The sequence below is a fragment of the Diabrotica undecimpunctata genome, chromosome 3 (assembly GCF_040954645.1).
Source record: "Diabrotica undecimpunctata isolate CICGRU chromosome 3, icDiaUnde3, whole genome shotgun sequence".
In the NCBI taxonomy this organism is placed as follows: domain Eukaryota; kingdom Metazoa; phylum Arthropoda; class Insecta; order Coleoptera; family Chrysomelidae; genus Diabrotica; species Diabrotica undecimpunctata.
In genome coordinates this window covers 101,847,812-101,869,195 of record NC_092805.1, presented here as the reverse complement: position 1 = coordinate 101,869,195, position 21,384 = coordinate 101,847,812, and the positions used below count along the sequence as shown (strand labels likewise).

Here is a 21,384-nt window from a genome sequence, read left to right as displayed (position 1 = left end):
TCGAACACTTCAAGTTTGTTAATGGAACTGGCCTTTAACGTCCATGCTTCCATTCCGTACAGGAGAACAGGCCACACGTAACACTTAAGCATCTTGTATCGGAGGTTGAAGTCCAATTTGCGATCAGTCAGAAACTTACGAAGCCTCAAAAAAGCATTTCTGGCTTGTTCAACTCTGCTCTTTATTTCATTCTCGGGGTCCCAACCCTCATTCAGCAAACATCCCAAGTATTTGAATTGCCTGACTTGTTCGATTTCTTCTCCAGAGACATATATCTTTGCGTTGGGGTAATCATTTCTACTTATAATCATTGATTTTGTCTTCTTGATATTTATTTTCAAACCCCGAGCTTCACTTGCAAGAGTTAGATCATTCAAAAGGCACTGAAGATCTTCGATGTTATCTGCCACTATGGCTGTATCATCGGCATACCTGATGTTATTAATAAATATGCCGTTAACTTTAATACCCTTATTAGAGTCTTCCACTGCTTCTGCGAAGGCTTTTTCTACGTATAAATTGAACAGCATTGGAGACAGTATACAACCTTGCCTTACTCCTTTTTTAATGGAGAAATCTTCTGTTTCGTTGGAATTTTGAAGACGTACTGTTGCTGTCTGATTCCAATATTGCTATTGGCAATATACACGATATTGCCAATTTTCCCAAAGTAACAGGGTGTATAGACTGTACCCACATACCAATAAAAAGTCCTGGAGGGAATATGGCCGAGGTATATAGAAACAGGAAAAGATATTTTTCAATAAACGTCTAAGTAGTTTGTGGACCCAATTTAGAAATTTTCGATGTTGTAGCTCGTTGACCTGGAAGAGAACATGATTCGATGATCTTCAATAATAGTTCAGTGAAACACCGTTTCGAGAATGGCAGTTTAACAGGATTTCTTCTTGGAGATAGTGGCTTTGCTTGTTTACCGTATTTAATGACGCCTCTTTTAAATCCTGGAATTGAACAAGAAGTAAGGTATAACAGATCTCATATTAGAACGAGAAATACCATTGAGAGATTGTTTGGATTGTGGAAAAAAAGATTGTGTTGTTTGAGTCGGGGTTTAAATAATAAATTGGAAAGAGTTCCAGAAATAATTGTGGCATGTGCAGTTCTTCACAATATTGGGATCAAAGTGAATGATGTAAATGATGAACAAGATAATGTGGAAGAAGAACTAGATGATAATGAACCTCACATACCGAATCAAGCTCAAAATATTGGACATATTGTACGAAGAAGACTTATTGAACATTTTAATTGATTTCAATTTTATGTTACACCGTTTGGCGCTCTTTCACTTAGCTGTGTTGAAGTAATTAATAAATATCTACAATTCTCCCTTTTTAAAATTCCTAATTTTCCTGCTCAATACTACTCAAAATTCCATACAAACCTATCACTTTTCCCATTATAATATCAATAAATAAAAAACAAATCAAGAAAAATAAATGTATGTACGAGTAATTATAACATATGAATGTGTATAAAATAGAAAATCAAATTAGAAATTGTTAGTGGGACATCAGGTAACAATTAAAAGGTCTTTAGAAATAAAATTATTATTTAAACTAATATACTGAATGCAATCTATCTGTTGGTTAAATGGTATTTGCTAATACAATATCCTATGCATAGTCCAGGTTTTTTTTTGTCACAATCAGCACACTCGTAAATTGTGTTTTTTCAAATTTTATCCATACAACATATTCTACATCGTTTTTTGTCACGTACTGGTTATATTTCAATATTGATAATGGTCTGACAACATTCCATCCTGTCTTGGTTGTGTGTTCAGTCAAAGTATTGGCAAATTCAGAAGATTCTTTTTCCCTCCTCGTAGATTCGCCACTGACTACCCAACGCTTAGCTACTCTTCATACAATTTGTATTATCTTGTAAAAAAAACCAAGCATTTGCAAGAAAATTGCACTTTCATATAAAAAAACGAGTTATTTATCTCGTACTTTTTTTAAGCAAGGCGCAATATTTAATTACTTAATATTATTATTAATATTAAAAAACAATATTAAAAGCTTTAATACTATTACCAATATTAAAAACTTTAATATATTGTACAATATAATATTAATATGAATGAGTAGAAACGATTACATTTAAATTTGGCAAATTGTAACTCCAGTCGACTAGTTCACAAGTACGATTGCTGTAGATCCTTGTCATCAAATACGTCTATGTTTTCATATCGAGTAGTAAGTAACCGATCGCCCACTAGCGGTTCTCCGAAGATTGACTATGAAACAGGGGATGAAATCTCGATGATGGAGTGTTCGCTAACTGAAGAACCGCCGGCGAGTCTTCCAGGCGAAGCACTATGAATACCAGTGACAGTCGCAAACGCTGAGTGACTATAGTGGCTTGTGACTGTGATTTTGAGAGTTTTTATTTGAGAGATTCTCTTCTGGAGACACTGGATACGGAATACAGTTTGTAGACGATTTTGTCATAATATCCTGTTTTACTAAACTTAACCCAAAATCAAAGTGAAGTTCATTCAAATGGAAGAACTGTGAAAACTTATCATCTCCCAATAAATGATTGTTTATCCAAATTTTGAAGTATCCTTATTCTTGTCTTCTCTTGAATATTGCATGTTTTTCTAATCTTAGATTATTTAACATTTCTTCGTCTTCTATTTCTTCTGCTGGCATTTATTTTAACAATAATTGTTTCTTTTTACATACGCTCATCGTTGCAACAACTGACCAAATCATCGCTTCAGTAAAAACACTCCGCTTGCGATCATTGCTAAGTGACGGATCGCTCAACGATGATACAGATGCCCCAGTAAAAACGTACCTTAAGCTATTAAGTTATTAGGGATGTGTGTAATCGATTGGTCCCTCCTAATATCTTTGGGGGAAATGTACTGAGCTGGTCCTCTCTTTTTCTTGTCTCGGATGTCAGCTTCCAATGTACTTGGTCTCCCTCTTTTTGCTGTGGTTACATCTTGCACAAAGTCTCTGCAAGTTCTGTGCGAAAAGCTGCTTGTGTTAAGAGCTTTTCCTGTGGATTCTTAGCAACCGTCGCTCTTTTATAGTGTATTCAGGAATTGGCAACTGTTAAATCAAGTAAGTGATAAAATACCCGGAGGTACCATTTCCTACTTTTTACAGAAAGTTTGTATCTTCCAATATGGCTGTCCTTGAGATCAACGCCTCCCATATGGCGGTTATATTCTTTAATTACAAAGGGGCTGCGGATTCGTAATAAACGCATATATAAGCCAATATGAAAAGACAAGCGTTTACTCCGCTTATAACGACCGACCGCTTTTAACGACGGAATTTTAAACACTATTGTCCGGTTACAGTGACGATGACCGTTGATACAACACATAAAAAATCATAGATACGGAGCTGTTTCCACCCCGCGCACCTCTTTTTCCCCAAGGTCGCAGATTGGAATGCGACTGTTTATTATTCGGCAGTAATCTGCAGACGATTAGTGATTACGCATACAAAAATGGCTTCTAGAAAACGAAAATGTTTCTCCATTGTATCCAAGTGTTATAATACAAAGTTTAGAAGCTGGTGAGTCAAATTTAACTATTGCAAAGGAATTCGGTGTGAATCATTCCACAATATCGACAATAAAGAAAAATAAACACAAGATAGAACCTTTATTCCATGCGAATGTTTCAAAACCGAAACGTGTGAGAGAGTCGACTCAAAATCATTGACTGTGCACATTTAGAATGGGTTAAGCTGCAACGTAATCGAGGAATACCTGTAAATGGGCCTATGCTTCAATATAAGGCAAATTTTTTTGCTAAAGAGCTAAACATTTTTAATTTTGATTGTTTGGCAAGTTGGATTAACCGTTTCAAGAGTAGACACAATATTGTCGCCGGAAAAATTACTGGAGAGTCTTTGTCAGTTGAGCAGAACGATGTGACCGAATAGCTAACAAAAATGGCCTAAGTTGCTCGAAAAGTTTAGTGACGACGAAACTGGATTATTCTATAAACTAACTCCAGATAAAACATTAAAATTTAGAGGGGAAAATGCTCGGGAGGAAAACTTTCGAAAAATAGAATAACTGTGATTGTTGCAGCTAACTTTAGTGGTATGATAAAAAAGTTCTTAATTATCAGCAAATCAAAGAACCCAAGATGTTTTAAAAATGTAAAATCTCTGCCGGTAAATTATGAGAGCAATCGCAAGGCCTGGATGACATCTGATATTTTTATCAAATGGGTATGCGATTGGGACCATGAACTGACTAAAAATAAGAAAAAAATCCTGCTTCGGGTTGACAATTGTCCAGCTCATCCCTCAATCAATGACTTGAAAGGCATAACTCACTTTCCTTCCTCCTAACACAACATCTGTGTTGCAACCTATGGATCCATCCAATGGCGCTACAGCCCAAATCGGGCCTTGGCCTCCTTCAACAGGCTTCTCCAATCATCTCGATTTACCGCTGTTCTTTTCCATGAACGCGTTCCCAGGCAGTTCCTGGCATCCTCATCGACTTCGTCTTCCCATCTCTTTTTAGGTCTTCCAACAGGTCTTTTTCCCTGCATTCGTGCATTTAATAATTTTCTGGGGATTCTATTCTCATGCATGAGGAACACGTGCTCTGCCCACCGTAATCTCTGCAGTTTAGTATGTTGTGCTAGAGTTGGTTCGCTATATTGCTCGTATATTTCTCTATTATACCTAATTCGCCAGTTGTTGTTTTCACTTATTGGGCCCAGGATCCTACGTAATATTTTTCTTTCAAACACATCTAATGCATTGGCAGATTTCTGTGTCACCACCCATGTTTCACAACCATAACTTACTATGGACCTGATTATTGTTTTATAGACCCGAAATTTTGTTTTCCGGTGTACGTCTCGCGATTTGAATATGTGGCCCATCGCGAAATAGGCTTTATTTGCCAGCACAAGCCTTCTATTTATTTTCGGTTCTTCTTCATTGCTTGCGACCAGATCCATTCCTAGGTATGTGAATCTATTTACATGTTCTATATCGTCAATAAAGTGTTGTTGCACCTATCTATTTGATCTGGTTTGTATGAGCAGTTTTGTTTTATTTGTAATTATTGCTAGCCCTACTGCTTCTGCACTCTGTTTCAACTCAACGTAGGTTTCTTCTGCTGCATTCACTGTTCTGCTCATTATGTTTATATCATCCTATGGACCAAGGAATAATTCAAGTGTTAAAATCAAACTTTTGTAAAAATCTGGTTGTGAAAATTGTCGTCAGTCTTGATGCAAATGAAGATACCAGTGCAAAGTTTCCGACGATCACAATACTGGATACCATTCTAATGATTTATGATGCCTGGAACAAGCTTACGGCAGCGACGATTTCCAACTGTTATAAACATGCTGGATTTGTTTGAGATAGTCCCAGTGGCTGCTGACAATAATGATGATGATCAGGTTCCACTGTCTCTCTAGGCGAGAGATCTGAATAAAAGACTACCTATAGCAAATGAAGAACTTGAACAATATTCTGCTATTGATAATGATCTAGCAACGTGTGAGGAGCCTACTGACAAAACTATTCTACAAAAGATTATCATCAACAGCCAAGATAGTGATGATAATACAGATGACTGCCTGGAAGAAAATTGTACCTCTCCGAGTGTAAATGAAGCTTTCAAAGCTGCAGAAGTGCTGAATGTATTTGTGCATTCTAATTTTAATGACGACAATATGATAAGTCTTATGTCTCGTTTGCATAATGCAGTCCGTACTTGTTACTATAAAAATCAAAAATTACAGACTTTTCCACTAAGTAGATATTTTATTTTTAGTTATATTTTAGTTATATGTATTTAGCAAAGTTTATGTGAAACTATTTTTTCATTTCTTTTCATTCCAATTACGTAGGTAATGTGAAATAAATAAATGTTTTGATTTGAATGTCTATTTTTCGGCGATGTGTCATGTAAACATTAATATGTAAATATTATGTCGCAAAAAAAATTAAAATTGTCATTCCCTTGAACGACTTCCAGTTAGCATGACGCAAAGTCACTGGTCCTTTGCCTGTCATTATAACCGGATTCTACTGTATGTATGTATGTATATATGTGTATATAAATTGATATTGCCTATGTAGCAAAGTATAAAAGATATTTTTTATTGTGTGTTCTAAAAACATTATTAAAAACATTAGGAGTCCTAAAACAAATCATAGTAAAAAAATTACATGTACAAGAAATATAAGTACATGTTAAATGTTAATATATCATAAATATAAATTCAAAGAGTCCAAACCCAGATACTGGGAACCAGATTCTAATAAATATAGATTTATGAGGGTTTAGAGTATAAATTTTAACATAACTAGGTCACCATATTAAAATAACATACAATTTAAATAGTTCTAAAAAAATCAAGACTTAAAAGATTAATAAAAGACATCTAGTAAGTAAGCAGTAAATCATTTATGTACTTCTACAAAGTATGCTATTAGCAGATATTAAATTCCTAATAATGCCACTTTGTTCTAACTTGTTCTCTAAATTTCTATTATGAAAAACAATTAATACAAAAATCAGAGGTTTTTATAAAAATCAAGAGTTTTTGTTGATAATCGTAAATATTTGTGTTTTCTCATTTAATATATAGGTAAAATCTGTACACAATTTACGAAATTGTTAATTATACACAAATATATATTATTAAAATATATATATGGTGAGTGCAGTACATAAAATAATATGCCCAAATAAGTCATAACTCATCCCTCACTTAAGAGATTCTTACCCAATCTTTGACTAACATGCTTCTAATCTTATGCTTTTTTCCTTTTTGACCATATTCATTATATGATCCAAACATTTTTCATTATGGTAAAGTGGTTATGGTTGGAAAGACAAACATCCAATTCTATATTCTTAAAAATGTGTTTTTGTTATTTGCACAGAGTAAAGAAAAATCACTACAATAGGATAGCAAATACTGGCAAAATTGAGTTACATGAGTCTGGCTCAGAGGTACAGAATTACAGTATTTGAAATGTATAAATGTACAAGAAAATTCAGTAAGATGTATCTTCTTTTTGCGTAAGGAATTTCACTAACGTTACTGTCAACAGAAAGAAAATAGAATTATTTTTACGGGAGAAACAACATTGTGGGAATTTTACAAAAATTTTGAATTGTTTGACATATTGCTAAATAAACAAATAACCTACGTTTACTTACTTTATACAAATCTTTGTACTTTTAGGTAAAATTTACACTTTATGCATATCATACATATAACACACACTTTTAGTTTGTAAATAAACTAAAGCAAAAAAGCTTTCTCTTAAGATTAAAATTCCTTCATAAATTTTTACCAACTTTTGACATTTTAACTCGTGTCATAATCATAATCGCATAATAGCCAAGTCAAAAGTCAAAGGACTTTCTTTTCTTTTCGTCATATGTCACCTCTCTGTGCCCCTATGTCACAGCATAGACACAAAAATTGTTCCTTATGCTCTGACATAACCTCGAGTGGTCTCGAGCTAGGGTTAGAGCTAGACTTCGTGGTCACCACCTCACCACAGTCACCACCAAATTGAGCTGGCGTTTCACCACGGCGTGGAGTCGAACCATATAAACAAAAAAGAAGAAGTACTGGCGTTCTCAAACGATTGTTCTGCCAACTGCTGTCAAAGTAGATAACTAATAGGGGTAAAATAGGGATAAATGTCAAAAATTTGAATAAATTAGAGTTTAAAAATGGTATAAATTTCATCAAATTTTAAAAATATTGAGCTTGCTTCCCCTTCAACTAGAGGTGTTTTAAAACTCCCTATCAAATTTACAATGTCAACAAAAGACATCCCTATTTTACCCGCCATTTTTCATAATAAGTGCTGCCACCTATAGTTGAGAAAGGGAATAGACAATAGACGCATGGCGCATGCGTTTATATATATATATATTATATTTGTTTTTTGTTTGCTTTTCATTTTCATGTAAATTTTTTTGGTTATTCTATTATATACTTGCTTATTTTATTTTTTTCATATTTCATGATTTTTGAGCACTTTTATACTAGTTTCCAGCAAAAAAACCATTAAAGCGCTACTCTCTTGGTAAATAATTATGGAAGTAAAAGCTGAAATTAAGGATGAGTTTGTTGAAGATGAGTCAAGATATATAAAAAGTCAGCTATCCACATCCCTTGATCTGGGAGACTTAAAGAATGAACCAGAAGGTAGCTCAGGTAAGACCAATAATAGAAGCCTAGTTAACAATGTCATGTAATTCTTATTTTTTATTAGTTATGGCAGTAAAAGTTGAAATGAAGGAAGAGTTTGGTGAAGATGACTCTAGATATATAAAGAGTCAGTTATCAACATCTCTCAAACTGGGAGATTTGAAGAATGAGCCAGATAAGTATAACTCAGGTGAGATTTTTGTGTATTGTTTTTGTTATCTATAGGTACATGTTACTAGAGTTTTACATATTGGAGAAATTCTGTATTGGTATAATGTTTTCATTGGTTCATTTCATGACACTAAGTTATTGGATACTAGTATAGAGTATAGTACTATAGTATAAAGAATAAGAATAGGTTTATTCCAATTTATCACTATTGTCTCTATAAATGGAACCTTTTACTAGCTCTTATGACATATTCTTAAATACAGTCTTGTTTTTTGTAGTTACTTTTAAAAAGGTTAGAAATAACATTGAAATTTTAAAAAATTACTGAAAAGGGGCAGGTCATGAGTTGTAATTGTGACATCAACATGAAGGAGGGCCTCGACTGTAAATTGCTCTTTAGGACGAAGGTGAGAGGGGGTATTAAAAAGTCAATATTTTTTATGACATAGTTTATGGACATTCCCATCATAGTACATAAAAAATATCTCTGATTCCCATACAGTATAGGTAAAAGTTTATGGTCGGTAAGGACCTTACGTGAGATGGAGTGAGAAACACCTGTTTAAAAAGGGAGAGGTATATTAGGTCCGCCCTTTAAATATCGCCGAAAATACATGAGTGGAAATAATAAAAAAGGGGAATTTCAATGTTGCCAAACTTATTGGTTTTATTTGACCTGTTGTCTTTTTAGCATTTGAACAATGTTCTAAGATAATCAAATTTGGGCGAAATTGATTGAAATGGCAGCTTACTGTTTTTTATTGGGAATATGCCACAATTTTACTTTACAATAAGTGTAATATAACATTTTGATTTCCACTTTCGAAATTGTTTTATATAAATAAAATTTATTAATGATTCGTATTTTAAGTACGATTTCCGAATTAAAAATCTAAACATCAAAATAAGCTTATTTTAAAGTCACATTGTGCCTTATTTCCAATAAAAATAATAAACTGCATATAACGCCACAAACTTTATACAAAATTATTTGGCAACATCTTGTGTCGCGTGGGCAAAGCTCCGAATCAAAATAGGGATACAGGTAAAGAGAACGACTAGGGATGGGTCGTTGACGTTTTTATCGTTAAGAGCGTAGGCGCAAAATTTCGGGCCAATGCTTTTTAAATGCATTCTTTTTTTTTTCGAATCCTGAGAAAACTAATAAATATTTTTGAAAAATTTAAACGCAGAATGAAAGAATACATTATTACCGAGGGCCGAAAGTCCCTGAAAACTTCTATAATGCTTATTTTAATAAGTTACAGGGGTGAAAAAAAAAAGAGAAAATTTAGTGTGATTTTGAATTTCAAATATCTCATTCAAAAAAACTTCTTGTTTATTCTAAGGGACTTTCGGCCCTCGGTAATAATGTAATCTTTCATTCTGCGTTTAAATTTTTCAAAAATATTTGTTAGTTTTCTCAGGATTCGAAAAAAATTAATGCATTTAAAAAGCATTGGCCTGAAATTTTGCGCCTACGGCTCTTAAAATCGATTTTTGTAAACAAGTAACTATAATTGTTTAACAGTAGTTTCAAGTAAGAGAGTACCTACATAAACACACATAATGACTATTATCGTTTATGTGTATATTTATTGAAGTGAAAGAAACTAATAAAGGATATATTTATTATAACTTGAAAAATAAACTCTTCTTCTCTTCTTCTACTTCTTGGAGAACTTTCGATCTGTTTAATTCTGAAGCTGCCTCTTGTTAATTTCCTGGGAGGTAGATTGCCAACTATCCCTCCATCTTTTAGGTGGTCTTGAACCGGGCGGGTTATTTTCTAGGGCAATTTTTGGGAGTCTATTCTCATCCATTCGTCTTACATCACTGTACCACATCCTTTTACGCTGCCTTCCCCATCTTACAATATCTTGAATTTTGCACTGCTCTCTAACGTTTGTATTTCTCACCCTGTCTCTTCTTGTTTTGCCCATTATTGTTCTTAGGGTTTTCATCTCGGCAACCCAAAAATAAACTAAACAATACAAATAGTAAATCGTACTTACATTTACATTACACGTTATTATTAAATCGCGAATCGTCTAAATTGACATTTAAAAACATAAGTTTTTCTACTTTACTTCTTGTTAACCGTGTTCTTCTTTTATTTAAGATTAAACCAGATTTTGAACATGTGTTCACATTTACAACACTTTATAAATATTGTGGTTAAGTTAGGATATACATGGCGATGGTTTTTCCACCATTGTAATGGACTCTCGATACAGGTGTATGTTTAGATGAGTCATGTCCAATTAATTACACCATGGACTTAAGTCATTTTTATCGGTTTATTTTTTCTTGTACTGGTTGATTTTCAATAGTACAATCTTCTTTTTCTTTTTTTATAGAAATTACCAGCTTCTTAGCTCTTTCTTTTGTTTTTTTTTATCTGCATTTTTATCAGAAAATCCCTGCAGTTTAAATCGTGAATCCATAAATGTAGATAATGACAATGTGCCACTCTGTTCTGTCCCTCTCAATCTTTGTGCTAAACCCGATATTAGTAATTGTACACTTCCCGTCATATAAAACTGGTACACTTTTTTTTCCCAATGTAAACCTGGGTTCAGACTGGATACAGTGGTTCGTGAATTAATTCGCTGTTGCCATCACAGATAACGGAATTGCACTAAATCTAATTAAAAAAAATAAAGTTATTATTAGATAGGTATTATTTTTATCATTAACAATAAAAAACCGTATTTAATAAATTTAATAACCAGAGATAGGGTTCAGCTAATATCCAAAATATTTGAAGGATCTTTAAACCTAGATTATTGGCACAGGGAACATTGGAACGCATCTACTGTATCTAATTTTTTACTTCAATTACCTAGCAAACACGAACTGTATTTTGTATCAATAAGTTTAGTCACAGGCCAACTACCAAAATTAATTTATTATTTATTATATGAACGATAACATTAACAAAAACTAACATTATACTTTATCCTACGTAGATTATAAAGTGACAGATCCAATACCTCACTGTAATGTTTTATTATAATAATTTAAAGTTATGTCTAGATTGATTTTATCTATCACTATATTTGAATTGAAATATTTTTATAAATTATAATAAAACACAAATCAAGGTATAAGTACTTAGAGTACTTAATTGTGATAATGAAAAATTACAAAATTAATATGAGAATTTTTTAGGATGCATGTTTAAACAAATTTAATGTGACTGACTGATCGAGAATGCTCGATGTTTTAGTTTTTAGAATACTCAAAACTGGCGGTCTGTCACACAGCCCTGCTTTTAGCTGATTTCATATAATATTTTCGTTGAACTGGCAACAGTGCCCTAGAAATTAGAATGACACATGTGACAAGATCAACTTACACAACTTGAAAAACATGATTTTCGGTAATAAGAGTTGTACCAGTTTTTTATGACGCGAACGGTACTACGTCGGATACTATGGATGTAAGGTTACTGTTTGCTAAAATTTTATTGCAAGATTCTTGCAGGCAGCGTACCATAACAATCACTGAACTACCCTTCAAGTATTTTTGGCCACTCATTGTACTTGTTATTTCTTTAAAAGGCCGTAAAATGTGGGAAAGTTGAGAACAAATAATCCAGTCTTCATTATTTAGATTTGGTCTAAGTCTAAGTCTGTATTAACTAATACCAATGTGGAACGGATTGCCTCTTCTAATTCGGTCATTCTTTTTAACATGTAATAGGTGAAGTTCTACCTAGTTTCCACGTCTTTGATTGGCCGTTTGGGAACTTTGTTATGTTGTAATTGATACTTTAAAAGCCTTTCTGAAGATAAGGTACTTTTTTTGAAATGTGTTTTTTGCCGAATTGTCGAAAAAAGACTTTTTATTTTATCTATTTGTACACGACAGCATTTAAGTGCGTCCTTCACCAATAAATTTAACGTATGAGCAAAACAATTTAAATGTTTTCATTCCAAAACATCTTTAATAGCTTTGACCATATTTGAGGCATTATCAGTTACTGCAAAATTTACTTTTCGTTTTAGACCCCACTGATAATAATTTCACTAATTTCAAAAGCGATGTTTTCTGAATTATGGTTTCCAGAAAAATGGCAGCAGCCTAATAAAACCGTTTTAAATTCCAAATTTTCTGTTAAATATTGTCCTGTTAATGCGATGTAACTCAGTTACTCCATATGTCCAGAGGCCAGTAGTAATACAGATATTTTCTACTTCTTTAACAACTTGTGATCTAATAATTTGCTCAGTTTGGATATAACATTCGTGAAGTAATGTACCTGACGTAATGAACAAGTTTTTCTTGTTGGCTGTTTATATCCAGGAATCCACCCTGAAAACTTTTTAAAAGCTCGTTCTTTAACTATGGAAAACGGATGAAACGAGTCTTTGTATAGGTTTAGTAAATCCATATCTATTTGTTTCTTTTGTTCTAACCTAATATTTTTATTAATGGAAGTATCCATCATCTTTAGACGCTTGGGTGGCGGTGGCAGTATGTCAGTACTTGTAGTAGATTTTGTTGAAACGGACAGAAATGCGTCAGGAGAAGTTTCAATCATTGCAATATTCAGAAAGTGGACCATAAAAGCTGCATCTTCTACAAATGTGCATTTTTTGAAAATAAAATTATTATTCTTATACTAGGTCAATAATTTTGACTAAGAAAAATAATTCTGAATTGAATATTTACAATAAATAAATCATTTAACGAACTATCAATAAAGATTTGAAATCGCAAATGCAGATCAATCGTAAATCGAAACTCATTCATTAATAAGAATACCTAGTTATAAAAAACAAAAGTGCTGTTTACTATGAAGTCCAGCAATGCATAGAAAGATCTCATAATCTTTTATAATCTAAAATACAATACTTAGAAATAATTCTAAATTTTACTATAAATCATGGTTTTAAATTTATTTAAACTTAAATTAAAAGGATCTACCTCTTTTAATTTAATAAATATAGAATCAAACTGAATTTTGCAGTTGGTCTAAGTCATCTTGTAGCAAGGCTTGATCTTTTAAGCTATCTATAACTTTCCAAAATTTCAAGTCATCTGCCAACATTAGACATTTGCTCTTTGACTTCTCCCAGATGTAGAGTTTTTATTCCATTCAACAAACCTGACATGAAAGCCTACATTAATTAATTTGCCCAAAAGTATTTGGTGATCTAAACGATCAAATGCTTTGGAAAAATCTGTGTATATTGCATCTACCTCTTTATGGTCTTCCATATGAAATAATATATCAGATTGATAGCAAACCAAGTCTGTTACAGTGGATTTTATGCTATGAAAACCATGTTGTGATTGAGATATTAAGTCTTTACATAACCAAGAAAGTTGCTTTGCTATGACTTGCAGATTGTATACAAATGCTACAATAATTTTCAATATTGTTTTTATATAGGAACAACATTAATTCTTTCCATTAAGAAGGAAACACAGAGGTTTCCAGAGATCTATTAAACAATATAACAAATGTTATTACAAGGGCACATACACACTTTTTTAATAAAAAATTAGGCACTCCATCTGGACCAGCAGTAAGCTTATTGGGCAGCTCATTTATGCCATTAAAAATATCGTTCATGGTAACCTTAGAAAGACAAATATTTTTACTAAAGTTGCTATTTAATGGATGGATAGGTATGTAAAGGTTGTTGTTATTTTGTGAACACACAGTTTGGAAGAAGTTCATAAATAAATTAGCTATGTCTTGACCATTTGTTGCAGATTGGACTTGATAAAATAAGGAGTTAGGTAGGTTATGACTAGATTGCTTATCATTGATGTATTTCCAAAATGATTTTGGATCATTTCTTAGGCCAGTATCTATACCTTTAATACAATTTCAGACAGTTGTTTACATTCAGCTCTTAGGGGGGGGAAATCTAATATAGTCATCATCAGTACGATTATTAACATAAATATAGTGAGCATATGTTTTCTCCAGAGTCAATCTTCTAAGATCACCAGAAAACCACTTGAGAAAAGTTGATGTTCTATATATAATGGCACAAAGTAAGCAAGTCCTATAGAGAGAACTTCATAGAATAATTTTGTAGCAACTTCAACATCGTTAACCATACATACCTGCCAGTCTATGGAAGCAAGGAAGTTGTTAAGCGCAATGTAATCACCATTCCGAAAATCATAAAACAACTCATCATAAACCAACGTATTTCTATTTTTTGATTTGATTCTATATGCTAGGATCTACAAGGGGATAAACTTGCTTTTAAGATATTAAGCTCCCTAACATTAGAAAAAACTAAATCCAAAAATACATTACGATTATTGGGAATATGATTATGTTAATACAATTTTAAAAAGCCAAAGGCTTGAGCAATATTTAAAGCTGGATCACTTGCAGGACAATGCACCATTACACCAAACTCATCATTCTCCCATGATGCATTGGGAAGATTGTAATCTCCAAAAACATAGATATCCTGTGCTGAGTATTGCAGAACAACGTTTTCCACAGTTTGACAATGCCAGTTCTATACTTCGCGAGATGATTGTGGAGGTATGTAAACACTACCGACCACAAACTTGACTTCATTAAGTTGGCATAAGATATATATTTGCTCAACGCGATCTTCAAGAATACTAATGATTTGTGATTTTAGTTTGTTAACAAACACTAAGTACACCACCGCCACTTAACTTTGCACTGGTTCTCTGCGATCTATCACATCTGTAGATACTAAAACCATGACATTCAATTTCACAATCAGTTATGTTATCATTCAAGTTAGTCTCCACTAAAATAATTATATTAGCAGCAGGAAATACTTTTCAGGATCTCGGAAATCTTTGTACGAATGAATCCAACATTTTGATAAAAAACTGTTAATGGGAAGGATACTAGTTTTTTTGTAGTTTAACTTCACAAACTGTAGGAACACCGCTGCGGTATCTAATGCATAAATTTTCATCGCCAGCAGATTTTGTTTACTTTAGTTTCTTTTTAGCTGCCTTGTAAGCGTCTTGTTCCATCTTAGTTTGATCCTTTGAGATTCTGTAAACAGTATTTCGAAGCTTATTACTAGACTTAAGAGCCAATTTCACCGTGTTAGCATTACAAATAATTTTGACTGGTCTAGCTTGATTGTAGCTGGACACTTTGCCAACTTGGATAACATGTGATATGGTGGATTCCTCTTGCTCTAAGCCAAGTAAACGGAAGACCTGACGCAGCTGAGATTTGTCATAGCTAATGCGATCCTCTATAATACATTAGAGTTATCTTAATAATTTTATATTCTTACCTCACAAATTCACGACCAACAAATAATACCAATCGCACAGAATGAATGTTCATGTCCAAAAGTTCGTATTTACTCTTCAAATAATTAAAAAACTAATATTTCCAACTTCTTATGGGAAAAATACACACAAAACAGAAATGTTGGAAAAGGTTTTATAAGCCCCGCGCATTGTAAACTCAGACTTTGGTAGTCCATAATATACATATTATCACTTGTCAAACCAGTGTCGTTACGTCCTAACTCTATTTTACATTATCTTTGATACCTCGCGTTTTTAATATCTGGCAACCCTAATTTGAGATCATTTTTTCTCAGGCAACCTTCTATCATCATATTAAGAAAAAAATTTTTGTTTTTGAGACATGAGCAACGTATTTTATTTAAAAAATAAATGAATGAAGTAAAATATTTGTCAAAAACTAATTACTATTACATAATTGAATTAAAAATATTTGCGGCCGCTTTTTGACTGACAATCTATTATCAATGTATTAGTAACTTTGCCCGTCGCAAACGACGGGTATCCAATCAATTGTCATCTACAGTCAGTTAATAAATTTTTAAAATAATAAATTTTTTCCATATAATCTAAGTAAATATTAAGTATGATCTGGTACACTTCGGACCTGACATACTAAACGTCTCACGTCGACTAAATATGTACTATACGTCTCACGTCGTTTGATTTGTTGTGTAATATGCTGGTATTAGACTTGTTGTTTATTTTGTAATCAATCAGATGCCTTTTTCAGATCAATAAAGCAAATTTACCTTATAATAACCTTAAACTTTATATATAAAGCAAATATGTCTACTATCATCCATAGTGTCATGTGTCGCTATAAGTTCATTATTAACGAAGACGATGTGTAGTGCCCTTTTGGTAGTCTGTTTTTTTATCTAAATATATTCGTTATATCCTCCACTTTTATTTGTTGCGTCGCATGTTAAGATTCGATCAGTTGTTTATTTTGTAATCAGCCTGAGGCCTTCTTGAAGTCAATAAATCAAAATTAGTCTTATAGAAAATCTATGTTTATCTATATTGCCCTATGATATCTCATATGTAGCTATAATTTCATTAATTATAAAGATACTGTGTAGTGCCCTTTTGGAAGTCGCCTTGTTTGTTTTTTTTTGTATCTGAATATATTCGTTATATCCTCTTCTTTCATTTGCTATATCGCATGTTAGAATTCGTTCAGTTGTTTTTTTTTGTACTTAAAGAAGCCAGAGGCCTATGATGACAGGCTATATAATATATATATATATATATATATATATATATATATATATATATATATATATATATATATATATATATATTATATATATTATATATAAAAGGCTATGATGACAGGTCACACTGTTTCTCGAGTAAACTAACGGAGCCATCTAGGAAAGAAATATGAACTACCATATTTCAATCATATTTTGTTCTATAAACGATACTTTTAATTAATAATACTGTATTAATTGCCTAATCATATAATTAATAATTAATTTTAATAATATTTTTAAGGTAGAATTTAATATAAAATAATTTAAAGAAATCTGAGTTAATTATTTTTTTCGAAAATTGCTAAAAACATAGGTTACTGTACCTTACTTTACCAAAATAAAATAAAATAAAATAACAACTAAAAAGATTAAATTAAATTAAATAAAGGTAAATAGAATTAAATAAAATTAAATCAGGTTAAACAGAATTATGTGGAATTAAATAATTTTTTGAGCATTTTGTGGTGGGGTAGAATAGTTCGTCGGATCGTGACGTATGATACATCATTGGAAAGGAGAGACGGTAGCGAATAGGTTGTGTTTCGTCTGATTGGAGCATGTGATACGTTAAATGAAAGGGGAAGGATATCACGAATATCAACTGTATTAAACTTATAGTTACAGTACAATTATATTGGGTAACTGGAATCTACAGAAACAGTTACCCGAAAACTTGAATTGCCTCATATGTAGAATTTTACCGGAGCAACTGAAACCTATATCAAACCGTTTTTCTTTTATTTAACCTCAAAATATTTAAATTAATTACACTATAGATGCTTTTCTTTTACCAGCCCGAGTTTCATCTTAAAATACGTATTATTGCATTAACGCATTTTTTTCTACATCTGTACCCAACGTTGTTATTCTTCTACATAAAAATACTTTCCCATGAAGATTTTCATATCGGTACTCGTAGCAAGAGTTTAAAAACCAGATGCAACGAAAGCTATGGGGTGGTGGCTGTCATGTTGTATTGCGCGGAAAGCGTGAAATGTTTCATTATGAAATTAGAAGTATATGCCCAGTTACTTCTAGATTACACTTAATAATTCGACCTTAGACGGGAATGTGCATTGTATGCTCTTTATGAATTGCCTCACAGTATTTTTATGAAAACGAAACCTTAACAAAAACTCCATCATCAAATATATATCTTCCATCTTCCATATAATTTTTTCGTCCTCGTATGGTATAGGTCCAGACGTTATTTAAAAAAAAATATTCTTTCATCATCAAAATGTTCCTCAAGTTTATGAAGGTCCATTTTCTTGATGTAAAATAGATTTACCAAAAAAAAGTTAAATAAATGTAGTTCTAACATTCACACAAAAACAAAATAATTTATTTTATAAATTTAAGGTTAGAATGCTTTGATTACCCGTTAAACGGCTCCTAATCACACTACTTTTAGTTAGTTAAAGTTAATCAAAACAAAAACAAATCAAAATTCGTAATAAACAAAAGTATTAAAATTTCTCTTTCACATATAATAATAATTAATATGTAATAATATATACATAAAAACGTTTAATGGCTTATTATATGCTAATGCCTATTATGTACTAGTTGATAGGTAAGCACTTGATATTAAACACATTGACCCGCAAAAGTAACCGGACACGGGAAATTCCGTGGTTTTCTCCTTTTAGTTTTGTTGAATTTCCCTGTATAATTAAATATATTTATCAAAATATAAGTTGCTTTTTTCCATTCGCTTGTGATTGAAAACATGAGATGACAGATGCCTTTATTACCTTTAATGAAGTACAAAATACTTCATGTCTAAAAGAATTATTACTAACATGTTAAAGAACTCTTTTACTTTGAAAAATTACATCAAATATTTTTTTATAATATAAATAACCTATACATGCCTATAAGATCCTATTACTCGTATAACTTATCCTAGATTAAAAATTAAAATAAGATAAGAGTAAACCGTTATTATCGGGTATAACCGAATATTATCGGTATAACGTAAAACAATAATCATGAAGATTTAGTAATTGGGAATAATAGTAATACTAAAAATAATATTCATTAGAAAGCTGAAAGCTGAAGAAATAATTCTGAACACTCCAAGACACTCTCAATATGATCCAGAAAAAAACAGCTCAGCACTGCCTGGACGCGTTAAAACAATAACTTTGCGTTTATTCAGATCGCCTAAAGTTAGTAACAACCGGAAATATGACAATATACTTTTTGAACAAGCAGAGAAGGCTTTCTATAGGAAACTTAATTCCACTGTAGAAAATGCAAATAAATCCTACCCAAGCCAAGAAGAAATTCATAAGTTTTGGGGAAAACAACTTTCGACGCCAGCTACTCATAACAACAATGCTGGATGGATTTAAGAAACAACGAACAACTGTCAACGCTACAGTAATATTTCCTATGAACCTTTCACCACTGAAGAAGTCTCGAACATTATCAAAGAACTTCATAATTGGAAATCCCCTGGACCAGACGGAGTTCAAAACTTCTGAGTAAAGAAGTTTTGGAGTGTACACGAGCTTTAAACAGTATTAATTAATAATGTTATTTTTAATCCGCAGGAAATATCACCATTTCTTACTCAGGGAACCAATTATCTAATATCGAAGGATCAAAATAACAACCCAAGATCCAGCCAAGTACAGTCCAATTACTTGTCTTCCAACTTTGTACAAATTGGACACATCCTGTGTAGCCCAGCGTATCTACGAACACTTATCTAAACAATATCATAGAACCTCAACAGAAGGGATGAGCTAAGGGTTCCATGGGCAACCTTTTTACCGTCTTCATCGACTACAAGAAGGCCTTTGATTCAGTACCGCATGAATAGCTTATAGATATATTGAAAATATATAAAGTCGATGATAATATAGTGACCTTTTTAAAGCATATAATGACGGAGTGGAAGACTAAAATTCACCTTAAACTACCCGGTGAAAACAACATCGAAACTGAAGATATCCCAATTAACCGGGGCCTTTTCCAGGGGGATTGGTTGGGTCCTCTTTGGTTCTGCGATGAACCCACTATCTAAGCTACTCAACTCCACTGGCTCAGGTTTTAGCATCAAAAATAACAATAATGTTGTTGCGAAGCTTAATCATTTGTTGTATTTTGATGATTTAATGGCTTCCACTCTAAACAACTTAGATCAGATTCTAAAAACTGTAGAAAATTTCTCAAATGATATCAGTATGCATTTTGGACTAGTATAGTGCCGTACACTAAATATAGTCAGAGGAAAGTTTCAGCCCGGACCCCGGAGGTTTCGATGTGCAAGATGGCCAAAACATCGAGGCAATGGGTGAAAATGTTATGTAAAAATATCTCGAAGTAAAACAAGCGCGGAAAATTTACCATAAACAAATAAAAACTGAACTAACTTCGGAGTTCGTGCGAAGATTAAGACAACTAAATCAGTCATATCTTAATGGTAAAAATTTTTTTAAGGCATTAAATACGTACGCCTGTTCCGCGCTGAGCTACTCATTTGGTATTATAAAGTAGTCAAAAACGGTTATAAAGGGTCTTCAGCGGAAAGTAAGAACACTTCTCACAAATGCGCAAAAACATCATCCACGCAGTGCAGTAGAGAGAACAACATTACCGCGGTATCAAGGGGGAAGAGGACTTATGGATGTAGGTGAGCAATTGGATAAACAAATTGCTAATTTAAGAACTTATTTTCAGGTACAGGCTGAGACATCTACTTTACATCGAGCAATTTGCGCAGTAGATGATACAACGCCGCTTAAACTGAGGGAACAAGAAATACTCATAAACCACCTGACTCAACGAGAAAAAAAGCTCACCTGGATGAGTAAACCTCTGCAAGGACGATAGCTCAATGAGATCAGCCAAGAATATGTCGACAATACAGCGTCGAACTATTGGTTGACATCAGGAAAGATGTTTCCCGAGATAGGTTTCCTACTTGCCAATCAGGATCAGGTTATTCCAACTAAAAATTACCTGAAATATATTGTTAAAGATCCTCAAGTCCAAAATGACAAATACCGATATGGATGCCAAGCCCAAGAAACCATCCAACATCTTACCGGTGACTGCCAGGCAATACGTCCCTGACAGAATGCTTGAAAATGACAACTAAGCTATAATGGGGCCGCACTGTGCTTACAGACCAACCAGTGGTGCATAATAGACCGGATCTCATACTAGTTACTAAACTTACTAACCATACAACACTTTTTGATCTGGCGTTTCCCCACACCATTAATTTTCTTGCTAAATACAACGAAAAGATCGCCAAGTACAGAGATCTAGAAATACAAATCAGGAGACAATGGAGAATGGAAAGTACCCAGACAGTACCTGTTATTCTATCTACTACTGGTGTTATTACCAAAAACCTCCTAGATAACATATAACAGCTGGGTCTAAAGGAATATCACTATAAGGCCATGCAGAAAGCTGTACTCCTCGCGACGT

At 32.9% G+C, this 21,384-nt stretch overlaps 2 protein-coding genes across 4 annotated transcripts in view; one reads left to right on the top strand and one right to left on the bottom strand.

Moving 5' to 3' along the window:
• Positions 1–7,410, bottom strand: part of Nbr (exonuclease mut-7 homolog) — a 63,959-nt gene extending 56,549 nt beyond the window's left edge. Inside the window, exon 1 of one of the 3 annotated variants that reach the window (XM_072526428.1) lies at positions 7,201–7,410. The gene's annotated coding sequence lies outside the window, so the exon portion shown is untranslated. Of the gene's footprint in view, positions 1–6,760; positions 7,122–7,200 lie in introns of those variants that run through there. The other 2 variants (XM_072526426.1, XM_072526427.1) reach the window with 2 other exon arrangements.
• A 534-nt stretch (positions 7,411–7,944) lies between these two features.
• Positions 7,945–21,384, top strand: part of LOC140437104 (uncharacterized) — a 43,832-nt gene continuing 30,392 nt past the window's right edge. The window contains exons 1-2 of the mRNA XM_072526425.1: positions 7,945–8,215; positions 8,274–8,399. Of these exons, the coding sequence (XP_072382526.1) occupies positions 8,095–8,215; positions 8,274–8,399 (247 nt within the window). The 5' untranslated portion in view covers positions 7,945–8,094. The remainder of the gene's footprint in view (positions 8,216–8,273; positions 8,400–21,384) is intronic.